This window comes from Vulpes lagopus, chromosome 6 (assembly GCF_018345385.1).
Source record: "Vulpes lagopus strain Blue_001 chromosome 6, ASM1834538v1, whole genome shotgun sequence".
NCBI classification, from domain to species: Eukaryota; Metazoa; Chordata; class Mammalia; order Carnivora; family Canidae; genus Vulpes; species Vulpes lagopus.
Genome location: NC_054829.1, coordinates 38325795 through 38349934, shown reverse-complemented (window position 1 = coordinate 38349934; position 24140 = coordinate 38325795). Strand labels below are relative to the sequence as shown.

Below are 24140 nucleotides of genomic sequence, written 5' to 3'. Positions count from 1 at the left end.
GAGGATTCTTTCTTTCCTTCTGCCCCTGCCCCTGCCCCTGTGCACACACTCTCTCAAAAAATGAATCTAGAAGAAAGAAAGAAGAAAGAAAGAAAGAAAGAAAGAAAGAATAAAGAAAAGAAAGAAAGAGAAGAAAGAAAGAAAAGAGAAAAGAAAAAGGAAAAGAAAAAAGAAAAGAAAAGAAACTTGAAGTCAACCATAAGAAAAAATCTGGAAAGACTTCCAAATACATGGAAAGTTCAATAACATGCTACTAAACAATCAATGGGTCAGTCAGGAAAAAAATTTTAAAAAGCATGGAAACATGATAGTCCAAAATCTCTGGGATACAGCAATAGCAGTTCTAAAAGGAAAGTATATAGAAATACAGGCCTACCTCAAGAAGATAGAAAAATTTCAAATAAATAACCTAACCTTACATCTACAGGATCTAGAAAACAACAAATGAAGCATAAAACCAGCAGAAGGAAGGAAATAATAAAGATTAGAGCAGAAATAAATATTACAGAAACTAAAAAAAAGAAACCAGTAGAACATATCAATGAAATCTGGAGTTGGTTCTTTAAAAAAATTTAAGAAAATTGATAAACCCCTAGCCAGACTTACCAACAGAAAAGAGGAAAAGTACTCAAATAAAAGCACAAATGAAATAGGAGAAATCACAGCCAACAACCACAGAAATACAATTATAAGAGAATATTATGAAAAACTACATGCCGGGAAATTGTACAATCTAGAATAGATAAATTTCTGGAAACATATTAATTACCAAAACTGAAGCAGGAAGCAATAAAAAATTTGAATACATGAATAACCAGCAAAAAAAAAAAAATTGAATCAGTAATCAAAAAGCTCCCAACAAACAAAAGTCCAAGACCAAATGGCTTTATAGGTGAATTCTACCAAACATCTAAAGAAGAGTTATTACCTATTCTTCTCAACCTAATCCAAAAAATAGAAAACTTTCAAATAAAACCAAATAAATAAACCACAAAAAAGAGAGAACTATAGGCCAATATCTCTGATGAACATAGATGCAAAAATCCTCAACAAAATACTAGCTAACAAAATCTACCAATATTTAAAATATTATTCACCACCGTCAAGTGGGATTTATTCCTGGGTTGCAAGTGTGGTTCACATTATGTGCAAATACATCGATAGAAGAAAGGGTAAGAATCACATGATCATTTCAATAGACGCAGTAAAAGCATTTGACATAGTACAACATCCAGTCATGATTAAAAAAAAAAACCCTCCACAAAGTAGGTTTAGAGGGAACATATTAAAGGCCATCTATGAAAAACCCACGGCTAATATCATCCTCACTGGGGAAAAACTGAGAATTTTCCACTATGGTTAGGAACAAGATAGGGATGTGCACTCTCACCATTTTTATTCAACATAATACTGCAAGTCCTGGCCACAGCAATCATACAACAAAAAGAAATAAAGGGCAGCTAAATCAGCGAGGAAGAAGTAAAACTTTCACTATTTGCAGATGACATGATACTCTAAATAGAAAACCTGAAAGACTCCACCAAAAAGCTGCTAAGATTGATAAAGAGGTGAAAAACCTGTACTCTGAAAATGATAAAAACTGATGAAAAAAATTGAAGAGAGTACAAACAAATGGAAAGATATCCCATGCTCATGGATTGGAAGAACAAATGTTAAAATGGAATTTACTTTTTTTAAAAAAAGATTTTATTTATTCATTCATGAGAGACATAGAAAGAGAGGCAGAGACACAGGCAGAGGGAGAAACAGGCTCCATGCAGGAAGCCTGACGCAGGATTCGATTCCGGGTCTCCAGGATCACGCCCTGGGCTGAAGGCAGCACTAAACCACTAAGCCACCCAGGCTGCCCTGGAATATACTTTAAAAAAAAAAAATCTTAAGTAGGATATCTAGCTCATTAATTTCTAACATTTCTTCTAACTGAATAAATTTTAGGTTTCAAAATATGCTTAACAGCATCCTAAAAGTTTTGATATGTCATGTTTCTCCTGTTCTTTATTTCTTAAAATCTCCAAAAGATTTCTTCTTTAATTCGTGAATGATTGAGAGGTATCTGTCTGAGTGTGTGTGTGACTTTCAAACCTATGAGGCTTTTTTGGTTATCTTTTTGTCATTTTCTGTTACTCCATTTTAATCAGAGAAGAGTCTATTTTATATATTCTTTGGTATTTATGAAACTTTCTTTCTGGCCTAGAATGCAGTTAATTATGTTTAACTCCATTATATATCTTAGAGAGATCTCTCTCCATTAATGTTTATTTATATACTACATTAAAAAATAGATTGTTTATTCATTCCCTTTTGATGAAAGTTTCTTTCTTTTTCTTTTTTTTCATGATCACAAACAGTGCTACATAGCTTTTTCTGTGTTGTCAGTCCCCAAGATCACCCCCACATTCAGATATTTGCCAGAAGGACTCATGGGACTTAGCATATAATTGTACTCATGGCTAAAATTTATTACAAAGACATAGTGAGGATATACAGCCAGGTGATGATAGAGAAAGACACAGGCAGAGTCTGGAGGAATTGATATGTAGGCTTCCCTATGTTCTTTCTCCCTCATGAGGGGTCACACAGGACACATTCTTCACTCTTCACCCAGCAACAAAAATGCAGCAACATGTGTTTATGTTTCTACCCAGGGAATTCTATTAGACTTAGCATTCAAGAATTTTGTGGGAAGCTGGTCACATATGTACCCTATGCATATCACATACCAAAATTCCAGGCTCCCAGAAGGAGAGCAAGTTGAACATAAGTCATATCTTTTTTTTAAGCAATCTAGGCACAATGAGCTACCCTTAATCAGTTAAGGAATGGTAGGAACACTTCCAAAATTCAAGTGCAAAACACAAGTCAAGAGCTATCCCCACAAGCAGACCTTTCTAAAGACAGCAGTTTCAGGCCTACTACATTAACTCTTTCCGTACACCTTTTCTTTTTCTTTCTGTTTTTTTTTTGTTGTTGTTGTTGTTGTTGTTTGTTTTGGTTTGTTTTGTTTTTTTAAGCAGGCTCACAACATGGGGCTTGAACTCACAATCCTGAGATTAAGACCTGAGCTGAGGTCCAGCATTGGATGCTTAACTGACTGAGCCACCCAGATGCCCTAATGTATACCTTCTTTAAAAAAAAAAAAAAAAAAGATTTATTTATTCATGAGAGACATAGAAAGAGAGAGAGAGGCAGAGACACAGGCAGAGGGAGAAGCAGGCTCCATGCAGGGAGCCCGACATGGGACCCGATCCTGGGTCGCCAGGATCACACCCCGGGCTGCAGGTGGCGCTAAACCGCTGCGCCACCAATGCCCTTCTGTATACCTTCTTATGCACACATACAAATATTTTTTAGAGTAGGCTGACAAACTACAAAGTGAGGATCATACAATACAATTCAGTAGACGTGTATTGAATTATATTGGATAGTACCTATGGGAAAATACTATATACGTTTCTTTTTTTTTTAAATTGTAGTTTATTTTTATTAAATTTTTATTTATTTATGATAGTCACACAGAGAGAGAGAGAGAGGCAGAGACATAGGCAGAGGGAGAAGCAGCCTCCATGCACTGGGAACCCGACGTGGGACTCGATCCCGGGTAAACAGGATCGAGCCCTGGGCCAAAGGCAGGCGCTGAACCGCTGTGCACCCAGGGATCCCACTATATAAGTTTCAAAGTAATTACTTATAAGTGAATTTTTATAATATAATCTATCCATGAATTGGGTTGCCTATAGTTAATGAACAATATTATATACTCTAAAAAGAGACTAAACTTCTAAATGGTAGTTTTGATTAAAAAATAAAAAATTCAGGGGCCCCTGGGTGGCTCAGTGGTTGAGCATCTGCCTTTGGCTCAGGACATGATCCCAGGATCCGGACTGAGTGCCACATGGGGCTCCCTGCATGGAGCCTGCTTCTCCCTCTGCCTATGTTTCTGCCTCTCTCTCTCTCTCTCTCTCTCTGTTTCTCATGAATAAATAAAATATTTTAAAAATATTTTTTAAATAAAATTTTAAAAAGTTCAAGAGAGGGAGGAAAACGGTGGAGGAACAGAGGATCCTAGTTTTCATCTGGTCCCATGAATTCAGCTAGATAGCTATCAAATCATTCTGAACACCTGTAAATTTGACCTGCGATCTAAAAAAAGGAATTGCTACAACTCTACAAATAGAAAAGGGACCACCTTTTGCAGGGTAGGCAGTGCAGAGAAGTGAATCTGAGGGGATTTATTGGAAGATAAACCACAGGGTGGGAGGGAGCCTCCGTGAGCCTAAGCTGGCTACTGGAACGTGATATAGCAGCGGAGCACAAAATCTGAACTTTTAATAGTCTGCTCTGGTGAGGAACGTCCCTGAAAGGTGCTCAGGTAATGAATCGGGACAGAATTCTAGGTGGAATAGTGTAGTCTTAGGAACCCCCAGGGTCACAGAAAGAATGAGGGGGCCTGAGTGTGGCAGAGATCCCAAGCATTGGAGGGGAGGAAGCCAGCTACAATTAGCAAACACAGGGCTGGGTCTTCAGCTTGGGGTTGCCATAAACTGCGAACTGGGGCAGAATATGGAGACCAGTTTCTGAGCAGGGGCCCGGCCAGTGGCACAACTGCAGGGAGACCCTCTCCCTTCCCCAGGAAGGAGTGGTGTGAGTGTGCAAGGCAAGAATCTGCAGGGCTTTGAGACTCAAAATTGGGCCACGTGTCTCAGATAAAAAGAAAACAAACAAACAAATGCTTGGTTACAGGCTGGGTGAACACAGTGAGATTGGAAATCAGGAAGACAAAAGTGATTAACTGCTTTTCCATGAGGGTGTACTGAAGAGTGGGGGCTGCGATGTTGCAGCTCCAGGGCTGGAGATCAGGGTCCCACCATTTTTATTTTCATCCTCTAAAGAGGTGCAGAAAACCATTAGGGAACAAAAGGCACATAGAGCAATCCAGGGCAACTTACCCTGAGCCTGGCCCCCTGGCAAATGTGGTACAACTCCACCCAGGCAGACACCTGAGAATTAGTGTAACAGGCCGTTCCCCAGAAGACCAACAGGAACATCCAGCTAATACCAACTTTACAGATCACACAGAACTGAAAAACCCCAACGCTTGGGGAAATAGTATATAGAATTCAAGGTTTTTTCCTCATGATTCTTTAGTCTTTCAGTTTAAGATTTTTTCTTTTTTCTTTTTTTTCCTTTTCAATTAGTTTCTTATTAACTCTTCTAAGCCTTTTTTTAAATTTTCATTTTTACATTTACATTTTATAGATATGTAAATGTAATTCATTTTTGGCTTCCTTTCACTGTATTCAGTTTTATTCTTTATATATAAAAGTTTTTCTGGGATCCCTGGGTGGCGCAGTGGTTTGGCGCCTGCCTTTGGCCCAGGGCGCGATCCTGGAGACCCGGGATCGAATCCCACATCAGGCTCCCGGTGCATGGAGCCTGCTTCTCCCTCTGCCTGTGTCTCTGCCTCTCTCTCTCTCACTGTGTGCCTATCATAAATAAATAAAAATTAAAAAAAAAAAAAAAAATTTAAAAAAAAAAAAAAAAGTTTTTCTTTCTTTACAATTTTGGGATCTGGGTCTTCTAACAAACAGACCAAAATACACTGAAGGCCAAATGTATCACTCTGTTCTGTCCACCTGTTTGATTATATTTTTCTCTCTTTTCCCCCTCCCCCTTTTTTTTCTTTTTTCATTTCTGATCTCTTCTGATTTGTCTAGTGTATATTTTGCTAGGCTCATGGTTGATATTTTTATTTATTGTTTTCTTTTTTCGTTCATCTATTCTTCTCTGAACAAAATGATCAGAAGGAAAATTCCCAGAAAAAAGAACAAGAGGCAGTACTCACTGCTAGAGACTTAATAAATATGGATATTGGTAAAATGTTGGAGGTAGAATTCAGAATAACAATTATAAAGATATTAGCTGGGCTTAAAAAATCATAGAAGACACTAGAAAATCCCTTTCTGGAGAAATATAAGAACAAAGATCTAATCAGGTAAAAAAAAGGGTATTGCTGAGATGCAATCAACAATGGAGGCTCTTACTGCTAGGATAAATGCGTAGGAGAGAATCAGCGATATAGAAGATAAAATCATGGAGAATAAGAAAACTGAGGCAAAGAGAGATAAACAATTACCAATTACTGGTTCATGGGGGTAGGGGAGCTTCAAGAGATCAGCAATACCATAAAAGCTAAACACTATTAAAATAACACGATTAGAATAACACTATTATAGAATAATTAGAATAACTATTTCCTCTGAGAAAGAGGATAGGGAGATAGAGGGGCAGAAGGCATATTTGAACAAATAATAGCTGAGACCTTCCCAAATCTGGGGAAGGAAACAGGCATTCAAATCCAGGAGGCACAGAGAACCCCCCTCAAAATCAATCAAAATAGATCAACACCCTGACATATAATAGTGAAGCTTACAAATTTCAGAGGTAAAGAGAAAATCCTGAAAGCAGCTTGAGATGAGAGATCCTTAACCACCTACAAATGTAGAAACATTAGACTGGCAGCTGACCTATCCACAGAGACCTGGCAGGCCAGAAAGGACTAGCATGACAAATTCAGGGTACTAAATGAGAAAAATATGCAGCCAAGAATACTTTATCCCACACGGCTGTCATTCAGAGTGGAAGGAGAGATAAAGAGCTTCCGGGACAAACAGAAACTAAAAGAATTTGTGATCATTAAAACAGCCCTGCAAAAAATATTAAAGGGGATCTTGTAAATGAAGAGAGAGCCCAAAAGCAACATAGGCTGGAAAGGAACAGAGACAATATACAGAGACAGTGACTTTATAGGTAATACAGTGGCACTAAATGTCATATCTTTCAATAGTTACTCTTAATGTAAATAGGCTAAATCCTCCAATCAAAAAACACAGGGTATCAGATTGGATTAAAAAAGCAAGATTCATCCATATACTGTCTACAAAGAGATAAGAGATTGATTTTAGGCCCAAAGACACCTCCAGATTGAAAGTGAGGGAATTAAGAACCATTTATCATGTTAATGGACATCAAAAGAAAGGTGGGGTAGCAATCCTTATATCTGATAAATTAGATTTTAAACCAAAGACTAGTAAGAGATGAAGAGGGATACCATATCATCCTTAAAGGGTTTATCCAACAAGAAGATCTAACAATTATAAATATTTATGCTCCTAACATGGGAGCAGCCAATTATATAAACCAGTTAATAACAAAATTAAAGAAACACATTGATAATAATACAATAATAGTGGGGACTTTGCACCCTACTCACCACAATGGACAAGATCATCTAAGCAGAAGATCAACAAGGAAACAAGGGCTTTGAATGACACACTGGACCAGATGGACTTCACAGATATATTGAGAGCATTCCAACCAAAGGAACAGAATACACAATCTTCTCAAGTACACATGGAACATTCTCTAGAATAGATCACATACTGGGTCACAAATCAGGTCTCAACTGGTACCAAAAGATTGGGATCATTCCCTGCATATTTTCGGATCACAATGCTTTGAAACTTGAACTCAATCACAAGAGGAAATTTGGAAGGACCTCAAATACTTAGGGGTTAAAGAGCATCCTACTAAAGAATGAACGAGTCAACCAGGAAATTAAAGAATTTTAAAAATTCATGGAAACAAATGAAAATGAAAACACAAATATTCAAAACTTTTGGAATGCAGCAAAGGTAGTCCTAACAGGGAAGTACATAGCAATACAGGCCTTCCTCAAGAAACAAGTCTCAGATATACAACTTAACCACACACCTGAAGGAGCTAGAGAAAGAACAGCAAATAAAGCCTAAACCAAGCAGGAGATGAGAAATAATAAAGATTAGGGTAGAAATCAATGAAACAGAAACCAAAAGAAGAGTAGGACAGATAAATGAATCTAGGAGCTGGTTCTTTAAAAGAATAAGATTGATAAACTCCTAGTCTTTCTTAACAAAAGGAAAAGAGAAAGGACCCAAATTAATAAGATCGTGAATAAAAGAGGAGAATTCACAACCAACACCAAGGAAATACAAACAATTTTAAGAAATTATGAGCAACTATATGCCAACAAATTAGGCAAGGAAGAAATGGATGCATTCCTAGAAATGCATAACCTACTGAAACTAAAGCAGGAGGAAATAGAAAACCTGAACAGACCCATAACCAGTAAGGAAATTGAAGCAGTAACCAAAAATCTCCCAACAAACAAGAGTCCAGGGCCAGATGGCTTCCCAGGGGGATTCTACCAAACATTTAAGAATTAATACCTATTCTTCTGAAGCTGTTTCAAAAAAATACAAATAGAAGGAAAACTTCCAAACTCATTCTATAAGGCCAGCATTACCCTGATCCAAAAAACAAAGACCCCACCAAAAAGGAGAATTATAGGCCAATATCCTTGATTAATATGGATGCCAAACTTCTCCCCAAGATATAGCCAATAAAATCCAACAGTACAGTAAAAGGATTATTCACCACAACCAAGTGGGATTTATTCCTGGGATGTAAGGGTGGTTCAACATCTGCAAATCAATCAACATGATACATCACATTAATAAAAGAAAGGAAAAGAACCATATGATCCTTTCAGCTGATGCAGAAAAAGCACCTGACAAAATACAGCATCCTTCTCTGATTAAAACTCTCCACAGAGTGGGGATGGAGGGAAACATATTTCAATATCATAAAAGCCATATATGAAAACCCCACAGTGAATATCATTCTCAGTGGAGAAAAATTGAGAGCTTTTCTCCTAAGGTTGATCAAAATTTTTGGATCAATAAATGATACAGTCCTCCATGCATAAAAGCATGGCTTTTTCAGTTTTACAATTAATCAGGAACATGGCAGATGTCCACTCTCACCACTGTTGTTCAACATAATACTAGAAGTCCTAGCCTCAGCAATCAGACAACAAAAAGAAATAAAAGGCATTCAAACTGGCAAAGAAGTCAAACTCTCACTCTTTGCAGATTATATGATACTCTATACGGAAAACCCAAAAGACTCTACCCCAAAATTGCTAGAACTCATACAGGAATTCATCAGTGGCAGGATATAAAATCAATGCACAGTAATCAGTTGCATTTCTATACACTAACAATGAGACAGAAGAAAGAGAAATTAAAGGAGTCAATCCCATTTACAATTGCACCAAAAACCATAGGATACCTAGGAATAAACCTAACCAAAGACATAAAGTATCTGTACTCTTAAAAACTACAGAGTGCTTATGAAAGAAATTGAAGAAGACACAAAGAAATGGAGAAATGGGAGCACCTGGGTGCCTCCGTCACTTAAGGGTCTTCTTTCAGTTCAAGTCATGATCCCAGTATCCTGGGATCAAGCCCCACATCAGGCTCCCTGCTTAACAGGTAGTCAGTTTCCTCCTCCCCTTATGCCCCTCCACCCCCATTCCTTCTCTCTCTCTCCCTCTCAAATAAATAAAAATAAAAATCTTAAAAAAAAAAAAAAAGAAATGGAAAAACTTTCCATGCTCATGGATTGGAAAAACAAATATTGTTAATATGTCTATGCTACCCAGAGAAATCTACACATTCAGTACAATCCCTATCAAAATAAAATCAACATTTTCACAAGGCTAGAACAGATCATCCTAAAATTTGTATAGAACCAGAAGACCCAGAATAGCTAGAGGAATGTTGAAAAAGAAAACCAAAGCTGGTGGCATCACAATGCCAGACTTCAAGCTATATTACAAAACTGTAATCATTAAGATGGTATGGGACTGGAACAAAAACAGACACATAGATCAAAGGAACAAAATAGAGAACCCAGAAATGGACCCTAAACTCTACGGTCAGTGAATCTTCAACAAAGCAGGAAACAATATCCAATGGAAAAAAGATAGTCTCTTCAACAAATGGTGTTGAAAAAACTAGACAGCAACATGCAGAAGAATGAAACTGGACCATTTTCTTACACCACACACAAAGATAAACTCAAAATGGATGAAAGACCGAAATGTGAGACAGGAATCCATCAAAATCCTAGAGGAGAACATAGGCAGCAACCTCTTCAACCTTGACCACAGCAACTTCTTACTAGACACGTTTCCAAAGGCAAAAGAAACAAAAGCAAAAATGAACTATTGGGACTTCATCAGGATAAAAAAAACTTTTGCACAGCAAAGGAAACAAGAAAACTATAAGGCAACCTATGGAATGGGAGAAGGTATTTGCAAATCTCTTTATCAGATAAAGGGCTAGTTTCCAAGATCTATAAGAACTTACCAAACTCAACACCCAAGAAACAAATAATCCAGTCAAAAAATCCATTGAAGACATGAACAGACATTTCTTCAAAGAAGACATACAAATGGCCAACAGATGCATGAAAAAATGTTCAACATCACTTGGCATCAGGGAAATACAAATCAAAACCACAGTGAGATACCACCTCACACCAGTAGGAACGGCTAAAATTAACAAGTCAGGAAACAACAAATGCTGGTAAGGATGTGGAAAAAGGGGAACCCTCTTACACTGTTGGAGGGAATGCAAACTGGTGGTGCAGCCACTTTGGAAAACAGTATGGACGTTCCTCAAGAAGTTAATTGACTAGGGCAGCAATTGCACTACTAGGTATTTACCCCAAAGATACAAATGTAGTGATCTGAAGGAGCACCTGCACCCCAATGTTTATAACAGCAATGTCCACAATAGCCAAAATATGAAAAGAGCTGACTTGTCCATTGGCAGATTAATGGATAAAGGAGATGTGATGTGTATATATATATACAGAATATTACTCAGCCATCAGAAAGGATGAAATCTTACCATTTGCATCAATGTGGATGGAACTGGAGGGTATAATAAAATTATCTTATGGTTCATTCATATGAAGAATATAAGAAACAGCACAGAGCATAGCAAAAGGGAGGGAAAACGGAATGGGAAGAAATCAGAGAGGGAGACAAGTCATGAGAGAATCTTAACTATGGGAAAGGAACAAGGGTCGCTGGAGGGGAGGTAGGTGTAACTGGTGATGGCTAATTGAATTTAAATTTTAAAAAATAACAATAAAGAAAAGCTTGGATCTTCATTTAGTATAATAGGGAATTGAGAAAACTTTCAAAAAGGGAGCCCATATTTGTATCATCTACTACAACAAATTAGCTATTACCTGTCATTTTTACTACCTGTGTTAAATTGCCTTCTCTATAAAGGTTAATCTTTGAAATAAAAGGTTTTTTAAAGGAATAAATTGTTATTTTTAACTTTATTCAGATTTGCAGAAAAACATTACATCGCCACGTGCTCATATTTCGGTTGCCTAACTTACAGATGTTAGATGGAATTCCTGTGAATTCAGATGATAGGGCAAAAGCTGAATTTCACTTCTCTGAGCTACAAGCAAAGAAAACTTCGGTAATATTTCTATTTATACTTTTCCTTTTAAAATATATAATTATTAGTAAATTAAAATCAATTTACTGGGTAAATCTGGGCTAAGATGTTTTTGTAGATTTCTTTAATATGTATTTTAGTGATTACTGTCAAAAGCACCTTGACCTGGTGAATAGAGCACATCCACACAAACACAAATTTCCACGGAAGCTCCTTTTTCCATAATGTAATTTGGCATAAAGAAAATTATTTAAAATCTGTGTATCTCTTGTTCAATATACAAGATAATGCTAGAGAGTAAGAATCTATAACATATCACTTCTATAAACAGAAACTAACAAGCTCTTAGAGTTTAGCAGATAGGAAGGGAAGTTGTGACCTCAGCTCTCCAGACTAGGCAGTTCATCTAAGAAGGGAGATGTGAACTGCTTTTCTTGTTGGCCAGAAAAATTGCACATTTTACCCACAAACCCTAAAAAGGTATCTGACCATGACATGAAAGAGATTAGAGACAGAAGCCACAAAAGGATATCATTAGGAAATTATGTCCTTGACCACCAGGATTCTTCATGACTATCCTCCACAAGACTAGACAGAGAAAAGCTATGGTTTCTGAACAAAAAGTAACCTTAATAGAGCTGTGCCTTTGCAAGGTTTGAGAAAGAGGCTGGAAGCAGGGAAACCAGTTAAGAGGCTTTTAGAATAATCCAAGAGGGAGATTATAAGATTTAGACTAGGGTGGGGCAGTAAGAAGATAAGTGAACCTCTAATGTAAGTGAAAGTCAGAGAGCAAGGACATTAGTCAGTGAACAAAAATTACTCTTAAAGTGCATATTGAAGAGAAAAGAGGTAAGACTACTGTAGATACTTTTAGTTAAAGTCAGTGGATTCCCCAATACTCTCCATCCCTTCTGCAAACCAAATGGATTCTCAGAGCATACTGGAAGTTTGATACTAGAGGCTCCTCTCCAGTCCACTTCTGCCTTCAGTAATAGATTCACACATTTATCAAGAGTTGGCTATGTTTTTTCAAAAACTTACATGTCAGTTCTTTTATCTTAAATAAACAGAAATGCTACAAATGCAAATTTAAAATTATTATTTCTATGTTTCTATGAAAACCAAAATGAGATACTTTGAAAAATCTGGGTAAAGATCAATCTCAAACATACATGCACAAATAATGTCAAATTAAGTTGGGAAAAAATTGTAAAATATGGGAAAAATTATAAAAATTCAGGCACAGTATGTGGAAAAATTATTTTTAAAATTTTGACAGCTTTTGTGTTCAAATTTTCTCCACATGTCTTTAAATTCTTGGTACTTTCAAGAAACCCAAACTGGAAATTGTAGGCAAAACTCTAAGGATGGATTTGTCTACAAACAATTAGATAAAATACCAATCGAGGGACTCTTACTTACAGAAGAGGCCTTAGCCCTTCATCACAAGATTGATGAGTGCATGTGCATTTATGTTTTAAATTTTAAAAATAGACATGAATTATACACATAATTCCTTACTATTCCCTGAATATTTTCATTAACCTTAACTCTTTTTGGTTAACCAAGGAGTTTCTATTATAGGTCAAAGTAGCTACAGAGACCTGCAAGACTTAAAGTTGTACAATGTTAATAAAGATTATCTGGATTAGGCAAAGGAAATTGGTTCATCTGTAGGCTATATCTACAAAAATTATTCTGAAAACTATGCTTTGTGAAAAAAATCTTAGCTGCTTATTTCTATGCTATAACTAAGAAAGAGCACCATCTAATGTGATCTACTGAAATTATTGTCGCAGGCCCCAGTCTTTCAAAAGAGAGAAAATAATAATAATAATAATAATTAGGTCAGTGATTTAAGCCTCCTTTCCTTTTCTCTATTCTGTATTCCAGGAGCAAGTCACTTCTTACTTCCAGAAGTGGAAGACTAAAGGAAACTTTAGCCTGCTATTGCTTCAACAAATTGCCTCAAATTAAGTGGCTTGAAACAACACAAATTTATTATCTGACAATTCTGGAGGTCAGAAAACCAAAAACTAGTCTTACAGGGCTAAACATTGGCAGTTAGTTCTGCATTCCTTCTGGAGCTCAAGGAGAGAATTTGTTCTTTGCCTTATCAAATTTCTAGAAGCAACCTGCATTCGTTGGCTCATGGCCCTCTTCCAGCAATAGCATCATTTCAACTTCTGATTCCATTATCACATCTTCTCTGTCTCTGATCCTCCTGATCCATCTCTCTTATAGGGATTCTTGTGACTGTACTGGCACCACCTAGATAATCCAAGATAATCTCCCCATCTCTAAACTCAATGTAATTATGCTTGTAAAGTCCCTTTTTGCCATGGAAGGTAATGTATTCACAGGTTTTGGAGAGTCGGATGTGGACATCTTTTGAGGGGGCATTATTCTGCCTCCCATAACCATATTTGTAAGGGCTCCAGTGAGAGACCTATAAAAAGTATCACATTGAAATTTATAAATTCTATTTTAAGGTAATGTTGACTGAATTTGAAAAATTATGTATAAATTCGCTAAATTACATATAAAGAAATCACTTAGCTTTAAAGATCCCAATTTTCATAAGTATTTTTTTATTAGTTTCATATAGCAGAAAAAGTCCATAAACTCAAATTTTAATTGATGAGTATTTCACTAAAGGATTTGCTTCTTGGCTATTCTTTTCCATTTTTCACATAGTAAAGTCAGATTTTTCCCATTACCATACTATGATACATTAATATGTCTTGAGTGGATCTAGACACATAATCTTGCCATTTGAATCAGTGCCATCTGTAAGAACTTAATGATTTTTCCACTTACTCTATATGTGAACATTTTATTAAAAATCATTATTTTTTTATGATTCATCTATACAGGTTAATAAAATAAAAGGAATATTTCAAGTCTTTATTTTAGAGAAATCTATTTTAAGATTCAATAATAACAGGGACATCTGGGTGGCTTAGTGGTTGAGCATCTGCCTTTGGCTCAGGTGGTGATCCCAGGGCCCTGGGGCCCAGTCCCGCATCAGGCTTCCTGCAGGGAGCCTGCTTCTCCCTCTGCCTATGTCTCTGCTTCTCTCTCTGTGTCACTCATGAATAAATAAAATCTTTTTAAAATTTCAATAATAATGAAATTTTCATGGATAGAACAAAACTGAGCTACTAAGGAGACACAAAAACAGAATTTGTCAGTTCAGTCTAATTTATTTTTCTTTCAGTTACTGCTCTTCCTTTTCTAACAGCAAGTAAAGAGGGAATCCATGAACTCTAAAGTTGACCTTTAAACTAGAAGATTCTGGTGCTTTTGGCTTCAGAAGAAAATTGGACAGCATTCTAAATTAGTGATGGGAACTCCTACAAAGGAATTAGTTAGGGAATTTGGGACAACTAGCTTTAGTAAAAAGCCTGATACTTTAGTGCTTATTATAAAGCTACATTCTTGGTAACGCCTATTGAAACAGGGCAATCAGTCATTTTACACAAATGACAAAAGCCTGTATGTCTGAATAAGTTGAATCATTTTATTAAGAATTCATATTTTTAAAAATAGAAACAAGGTCAGTCTTAATGAAGACAGAGCAAACATAAAATTCTAGAGAAACCAAGAGTCTCCAGTCTAAAATACTTCCCTCTTCTGTTTGCTGATTCCTGAAATTCTTTTAAAAGCCTCCTAATCCTCAACTAACTTAAAATGTAAACACCATTTAGAGAGCTCATTCATTAGAAGTGATTGTTATAAGATGCTTTCCTTAGTCCCCAATTTATTTACTTGTTTGTTTTTGAAAAACTAATTAACTAACTGCAAGGCACCTGATGAGGAAAATGAAGATGTAGAAGATAGAACTCTTACCAACTGAAAACTCCCGCTCAGTAAAAGAGAAACAAAGGGGGGAAAACTTTATTCTCATTTTCTGCACTTACCTTGTTAAGACCCTTTGGAAAGGGGGAAGCACCATCATATGTGATGAGGATGACGCCATCTGAAAAGCTAGAACGTAAGGTTCTGAGGGAGGTTAAAGGTTCAACAGTCTCTCACAGGTTCTGCCTCAAAACAACTCAGTTTAGTCATATAACTCTTGAACTAAAGAATTTTAAGTTGATTATCAAATAGGGCTTGTGGTAAGGACTGAATCTATTGATCTGAGTTTTGGAAGGTGAGCCGTTCTTAACTCTTTTTCTTTTATTATGTAGTTTATTCCTGTTACCAGCTCACCAATGGATGGTGGATCATTTGGCCAAGTGAAAGCTCCTCCCATAAAGATTACGAATGTAATAATGCCTGGGGGATTTAGCCATTACTTGGGATCTGACTTCACTTTAACTCCTGAAGTTGAAGGTATTTTCACAGTTTCTTAGTGAATGTAAAAGCAAATGAACAAAACACTGCATTTGAAACAAAAATCTCACTTTGACTTCCATTATTTCTTAAAACTGCATTTTTAAATTTACATTTCCTAAAATTGCACATTTGTTCAAGTTTCATGTAGTCATTCTGACTTCAGAGACTACAGTATTTTGAGGTTTTGCTCAACTACTAATATGTTGTACCTAAACATTTGCTCATAATGTGAACTTTGTGATACTTGCACAATTATTTCTTGAATTACTTATTTTCAAAGCTTTTGTTTCATTTTATGTATTTCATAGCACATGACTGCTAAAACCAATTCATCTGTGTGTCCTTCTAAAAGTAGAAAGTCAAAGGTTTAAAACTATCTGTGACAACAATTCTTGGAGCACAAAGAGAAGATCAGACTTTATCCCTGAAACCACAAGTAAACCATGAAGCTAATACTAGAGAAGAGTTTCAAGAGGTAGAGCTCTAAAGCAGGGAGTCCATTAAAAGGACAGGGCATGGAAATAATTCCTTCTATTATATACATTTTAGTTTAGGGTTGATCAAGACTTTTGTGTATTTCCAGATCTTCACCTCTTCCATTCCTTATTACATCCCACTTTGCATGGGATCACTATTAGAGAATAAAATTCAAAATCACAGTAATTATAAAATGGTCTAAGAGTCTACTAAGGATAATAGATTGCTCTGTGTGATTATTTTTAAAGGAAGCTCAGTCAAAAGAAACCCAAAATAATTTACTTTGTTAAGATATTATTTTTTGTTCAACTTATATCTCATACTTCTAAATACTTAAGATTTTAGTCATAGTGAGAATTTTTATGCTTTTGTCTAGTAGACATAACTGTCAATAAAGTGAGATAATGCCAAATTATTAGCTTCCTCAACAGTACAACGTCATCTTCAGGAATGTCATTAATATCTTTTTTTTTTTTTCGGCACTAGTTCAACCCTGGATTCATCTCCATAACATCCTTCTCAGATTTCTGTCTTCAGGATTTGTAGTGTGACTATTTTTTATGTTTTTCTTGAAAAGTCCTGTAATTTCTCTCCTGTTTCCAGACTGTTGCCGCAGTTTTGTTTTGTTTTGTTTTAGAATTATGGTCACTGGGATCCCTGGGTGGTGCAGCGGTTTAGCGCCTGCCTTTGGCCCAGGGTGCGATCCTGGAGACCCGGGATCGGATCCCACGTCGGGCTCCCGGTGCTTGGAGCCTGCTTCTCCCTCTGCCTGTGTCTCTGCCTCTCTCTCTCTCACTGTGTGCCTATCATAAATTAAAAAGAAAAATAGAATTATGGTCACTTTGTACATTTATTATGATACAGAGCTCTAGATATTTATATTTTTAAAAATTACCTAGAAACAATCAAATAGATTCACGAACTCAGAGAAATTTAAGCAGCATTAAGTGCTAGAAATCTATTCCAATTCTGTATTTTTATTTAAGATGTTTAATACATGTTATGAAATATGTACAGTGCACATTCAACAAAAGGGCAACAAAGCTTTATTACTTAATTCATTTTATTACTTAGTGTTTCTCATTGTTCCACAATTCCTAATTTCAGACAAAAAAAACAAGAATGCAGGCATTCTGACAAATAATCCTCGGAGCATCCATGCAGAAATAGCTTTTCGGCAACTCAGAGGGATAAATCTCTCTCCACCTCTTTTATCACATCAGAGTATGGCATCTCCAACTACACAGATGTACCAGAGCAACCCGGATGAGGGAAGGTAAAATTATTCTGTGTTTTAATATCATTTCTCATCATTAAAAAAAAAAACACTCCCCAAATCTGCTAGTCATGTATAAAAATAGGAAATATTGTGTTTTACTATTATTTGCTTACTGAGAGCTGGGAAAAACTGTCAGCATAAGGCTTCTTCTCCCACATTCACCCCACTTTCCCAAAGTCCTGTGTATTTAGATCATAATTCTAAGAGGCTTAGTAATGGCTGTTGAAGTAGAATAGTTCTCATCTAATACTTATATGAACACTGAAATAAACACTTGTAATTGCATTCTCTCCCAAATCACTTCTCAAATATGCAAAGCAGTTCACTTGTATTTTCAACAAGAGAAAAATTCAATTCTGAAATCACAAAGCCCAAGAATTTTTTAAATTCTTCAAGCCTCTCCTCTGGGAGAGGCTAGCCCTAGTAGCCAGCTCAATGCCTGAGAACCTGCAACTTCTCATCAGGAATCCACTCTGTTGCTCAACACCTGTCCACCTAGATTTCCAGTTATTTCCTGTCCACCAGCTTCTTGATAGCCAAGCTCCAGTCATATATCAGTGACCAACTCAGCAGCAGACCGAGGGTAGGCCTGGCTCTCGCTCTACTGACTTCCCTGCTAGTCTGGTCACATTCTGCGGACTCCTTAGGATAACCTGATTTTTAGATGGCCAAGAATAGGATCACTTTCTCTGTTGTACTGTCTTTTTGAAATTGAACACATATAAAATTTTTTACTGCAAAATTACCTTAAATTAGCTGATCCATTAAGAAAATAAGTCATAATTATTTGACTCATAAATATTTTATTTCTGATAGAATTCCTGGCAGTACTTTCCAAGATCAAATCAAATGAAATTGCCTAGAGAAATGAATATACACAAAGAAACCTATTTCTGTTTAGGAGTTATACAAAAACTAGCAGACAGAGCTGGTGAAAAAAATATATGAGATAATCATGTTACTTATTTTACTGAAGCACTTCAGTTCCATATGAAGATAATCTCTATCACCCTGGTTGAATTTTATTTAATATCACCCCTCTTAAACTCTCATTATGATTACCTTTATTATTCATTTGAATTCCTATATTAGAAAAACCATGAACCATTATATCATACAATTTGAAAAGATAGAAGTGACATAAAACAGAGAATCAAATATTTAGTCCTAGTATTGGAAGCATTTAGTTACAAAATCTTATTGTAGACTGTCATATTAAGATACTAAAAAAGGCAATTCTAGCAAATAAGTATATTTTATTTGTTGAATATTTATTTAGTTGGAGTTACCTAAAACTAAAGCATACATTTCTTACCAAACACAACTATTACTAAAGCAAGTTGAACTTTGTTCACTGAGCTACAAATTAGTATTTTAGGACTATAATTGGGAAAAAATACCTTAAACCGTATCTTCCCTAGGATTTGTTTAGAGATGCAAATTATGGGCATCAGTAGTACTTTCTAAAGGTGGCTAAGAGTTGGTGCAACCATGTATTCATGCTCTAAGAATAAAAAAATACTATTTCAAATAAAGGATTTGTTAATTGTACCCATAGTAATATAATTTTACAAGCAGTTTTAGGCTAAAAAGGACAAACTGAGTGGACACATTTAAATTCAAGACCCTTAACAATTGTATTTCACTGGAAATAATTTTTCTAAAACATTACGCTGCATAGTACTCGGACAGATCACAAATCAATCAAATATGTAATATCATAATTTTGAATTACATTGTTTTATTAAACATAGTTCTTTAAATTAATGACTCACTTGCCAATCATATTTTTATATAAATGGCCTGTATGATTCATGAATTATTCTACTAAAATTTTTCAGGTATTGGTTCAACATTGCATGTAGTTTTCCTACTATTTTAGATGTTCCTTACATGAAAATAAATTTTTACTAAAATGTGTGTATTTTATAATCTACCTGGAAATAGGCTGAAAGATATTTTGGAAACTAATTCCAATGCATATGCAATAATTTGTATCTTTTCATCTTTAAATGCTGTATGTTGATGAAGTAATCATGTAACATTTAAAATTCCAAACTTAATAGATTGATTTGATACTTCTTAATGGGTGGTTTTTAAACAACTATTGCTCTTAGGTGGAAATAAGATCCTTTGTTTAAAAAACAACTATGCAGTTCTTAAGATGTCCAGAAGATGTCTTTATTGCTCTTTAGTTTTGACAACTGCTTTCCTTGCAGTGCTCCAATGATGGTCTGTTCTCTGTTACTAACTTGGTATCATCGGCTTTTTTCTTTTATGATTTTGTATAAATGAAATACTGAATATATGTTGCTTTTGTAATGACAATTATCTTTAAATAATAAACTGGGTGGGAAAAGTAAATGTAACTGTCTTTCACTTAGAGAAAAGGAATTTTCAAGAATTAGAAAAGTATGAAGCAGGAAAAACATACCTCATTATTCAACATCCCTTTAACATTTAGCACACTTTCTTGTAGCCATTTTTTCTATGCATTTGTAATATATTTGAGATCTCTTATTTGATTTTTATGTACTATACATCATTAAATTTAGATATATCTTACCATTTTATTGTAAATTTTTAATTATATCTGAATTTCTTCTTGAAAGTAAATTAATTTGTAATACATATTTTTTTTAAATTGTTTTTAGAGAGAGAGAAGGGAAGAGAGGAAGAGAGAGAGAATCTTAAGTAGGCTCCATGCTCAGCACAGAGCCCATGCAGGGCTCAATCTCACAACTCTGAGATCATGACCTGAGCCAAAATCAAGAGTCAGATGCTTAACCAAGTGAGCCACCCAGGGACCCCAGTAATGATACATAATTTGATAGTAACACGAAAAATAATGTGAACATGTGCTTAGGCATTGCTAGGTACTATACAGAAAACAGACACGAATCCAACCTTTAGAACATTTTAATATGAATACATGCTAAATAATTTCATATAAAGCAATGAGGGAGATGATTACTAGCATAATTTGCACAGTTCTGAATCTTTTCTGCCATGAGAGCAGATGACACTGACATGATAGACAACATGCTCCCCTGGGAATGCTTAGATGCGTTAAGCCATTGGTTATGTGCAGTTCATAAAACAATAGCTAAAACTTCATCCCTTTCCTGTTTGACAAAACAAAAAGATGTAATTGAACAAGAGGGATGTTTTTATAAGAGTGACTTTAGATCTGCCCTGAATTATTTAAGTAAATAATACACACACTGAGGAATTTAAGTTATAGTTACAAATTTTTTGTAACATACTTCACAACTGATTACGATAAAACAGGCAAGTAGTACTTTAAATTTACAAACCACTAGCCCATATTTTACATGGTTATCCTAATAACCCACTCTATGGAGTAGATATGAAATGTATTTTCTCCATTTATATATAAGGAAATGGGAATAAGAAAAAGAGTAGATATCATATCAAATCCTAGATTTTTTCAACTCCCAATTCATTACTTTTTCAATTACTATGAGTGAATCAACATTTAATTATTATTCATGTGCTATGTAACCAGCTGTCATAGAGCCCTAATATATTAAAAACTGTAAACTATCATTATCTTCCAGTGTATTTAGCTTAGGGAAAATGCATAATTTCTACAGTAAAATTAGTCCTTTGCTCCCAGCAAATGTCCTGATAGATTTATTTTGTATGTAGCCATATGCGTGAATACATGACTTGTTTTAAATTAAAAACAATTCCACAAACAATATGGAAAGCTAAAAATTAGGGCACTTTATAAATGAGGAGCCTACAATGCTGAACTGAATATAGACAATATCAAAGTGATCTTTCAGTTTCTATATATGAAGATTGACTATAATTATTCAATAAGAAATTTATTATTTACTTCTATTTTTATAGTTCTAGACTTCTCTGATTATTGACACAAAATTAACTATGGTTGTGAACATAGTTTTGCTTAGAATATTTAATGTGCACTGCATATGTGTGTTTGTAGGCATTCATGGCCAGTTTTAAAATAATCCTTACATTTAAGTAACATGCCATTTCATTATTTATTTGTATCTTTCATATATTATGAGAAGTGTTTGTTTTAGAACATTAGATCTTATTGTTAGTCATGCTATAGGCTTTAAGTTTCAATTAAATGTTACGTAAAAAGAAGTAAAATATTTATAGTTCTATAAGAGTAGAAGCAAGCACTTATGGCCAAGTTCTGTTGGCTATTCAATGAATCAGATCAAATCAATTTTTTTATAAGGTAGAAACTGGCTGATTTGTTAGATTCCTCTATTATAATACTTAGAGCTTCTGGATGACTTCCAAGTGCTTACTTGCCTTCTTATTCATCTCTCTGTGCTTGCCTTCACTATTGAATACTACTTTTTAAGATTTTTATTATTTTTTTAAGTACACCCAACCTGGGGCTCAAACTTACAACCCCAAGATCAAGAGTCTCACTCTACCAACTAAGCCAGCCAGGTGCCCCTATTGAAATAGTTTCTTGTTTTGTTTTGTTTTGTTTTGAAATAGTTTTAAAGAAAAACTGTACAAATTGCAATTTTAGGGGGCACCTGGGTGGCTCAGTCAGTTAAGCATCTGTCTTCAGCTCAGGTCCTCAGGGTCCTGGGAGTGAGCCCCAAGTTAGGCTCCCCACTGTGGTGGGGGGAGTCTGCTTCTCCTTCTCCCTCTGCCCCTCCCCCTGCTTGTGCTCTCTCTCTCTCTCAAATAAATAAATAAAATCTTTTTTAAAAAATTGGAATTTTAGTTCACAGTCACCTTTAAGAACTAAGTCAAGAAGCATGCGGTTATTTTTTAGTAATATTTTATTTCCAGAAGTTTTTATCTTTTAAAAATATGAATTATAATATTCTTTATTACTATTTTTATTTTATTGATGAATAAAAATGTTTTTTAATCTGGGCATTTGGGTGGCTCAGTTGGTTAAGCATCCAAATCTTGATTGCAGCTCAGGTCATGATCTCAGGGTTGTGAGGTCCAGCCCAGCGTCAGGCTCTGTGCTGGGCATGGAGCCTGCTGAAGATTTTCTCTCTCCCTCTGCCCCTCCTTTCCCTCCTTCTTTAAAAAAAAAAAAAGAAAGAAAGAAATGTTTTGCAAATACTGAAAAGACACTTCTCAAAACCAAATTTGTGGGCAGCCTGGGTGGCTCAGTGGTTTAGCGCCGCCTTCAGCCCAGGGCTGATCCTGGAGTCCCGGGATTGAGTCCAGAAGTCGGGCTCCCTGCATGGAGCCTCCTTCTCCCTCTGCCTCTCTTTTTCTGTATCTCTCATGAATAAATAAAGTCTTTAAAAAAAAATTGTGCATTTTTTCTATCTTAAATTTTTGTTTTGGTGAGGATTTTTCCTTACAATTACGATAAAATGAATGATTTTATAGCCAAAACATGAAATGCAGTAACTTGAATGTAGAATATCCAGAGGGACACCTGGGTGCTCAGTGGTTGCATATGTCTGCCTTCAGCTCAGGGTGTGATCCTGGAGTCCCGGGATCGAGTCCCACATTGGGCTCTCCATACAGGGAGCCTGCTTCTCCCTCTGCCTGTGTCTCTGCCTCTCTCTGTGTGGCTAGCATGAATAAATAAATAAGATCTTTAAAAAAGAAAAAAAAAGAATATTCAAAGGAATTCAGAAGTAGCTTTGAAAGTGGTAATCATCTGAAATCAAATTATTAACCATTTATGTTTTATTTATTAGGCCTTTCTTTAACTGTATGGTCTCTTCAAGATATCAAAAACCAATTCATCAACATCATCATTTTCTATATAAAATACATGTGATTCTGAAATGCTGTTTAAAATTAAAATAGATTTTTCTTTTTCTCATTAAAAATTAGTATTTCCATAGGCTATGGATAACATTCTAATTAACTTACAAATGTTTAAATATATTTCATACCAAAAGAGTTAGATTTTTAAACATTACAAAGAGGGGGGAAAGGTTAGTGATGATCTTACTATTTTTGTAAGCCATTTTTGGTTACATTTATTTTTAAATAACATCTTTATTTTAAATAAAAAAAAATAAGATCATGTGGTATAAAAGCTGTAGATTTTAATCAGGGACCTGCATGTTTTACACCTTGCTTACTATAAAACATTCTTGTCTAGAAAATGTTTTAGTTCATTTTAGCAGTTTAGCTCTACTAAACTTTAGTTCCATCTTTAATTATAACATAATTATAATCTTTAATTATAGCATAATGCACCCTTTCTCTTTTCTTCCTCCCCAAAATGTTTTGCAAGTATGTTTCTCAAAGATCAACCAAAAGAGGCTAATCTGTAAAAAAATATATCAATAACATTTTAAAGTTTCTAGTTATTTCTTATTTCTTCCCATCATTTTGACTGAAAACAAGTATTTACAAACACTGGTAGCCTACTTTCTTATGGTCTTTCACTTTTTTATGAAGTGCTTTAAAAGAGTTCAATCAACCTTAATGGTGCATTTTTAGTTAAGGAAATAGAATGGGGAGAAGTCAATTTGAGCTCCCAGACGAACAAGTGTCTTGAGAAAGAATAGGCATAAATGGATTTAGAAAACAGAGAGAGTAGGAGTAAAATGCAGTGAGCAGAGCACTCAGGGAAGCCAGATACAATGGAAAGAGTAAAATACTGCAGAGCTTTTTAAGCTACATACAATTGGAACAATGGACTTGAT

The 24140-nt window shown here is 35.3% G+C and overlaps 1 protein-coding gene across 12 annotated transcripts in view; it reads left to right on the top strand.

Moving 5' to 3' along the window:
• Positions 1–19869, top strand: part of LRRC9 (leucine rich repeat containing 9) — a 125749-nt gene extending 105880 nt beyond the window's left edge. For 8 of the 12 annotated variants that reach the window (XM_041760099.1, XM_041760109.1, XM_041760102.1 and 5 more), the window contains 3 exons: positions 11268–11408; positions 15581–15725; positions 17313–19869. In XM_041760099.1, coding sequence (XP_041616033.1) covers positions 11268–11408; positions 15581–15725; positions 17313–17485 — 459 coding nt within the window. In that variant the 3' untranslated portion in view covers positions 17486–19869. Of the gene's footprint in view, positions 1–11267; positions 11409–13280; positions 13408–15580; positions 15726–17312 lie in introns of those variants that run through there. The other 4 variants (XM_041760101.1, XM_041760106.1, XM_041760108.1 and 1 more) reach the window with 4 other exon arrangements.
• Positions 19870–24140: the final 4271 nt, after the last annotated feature.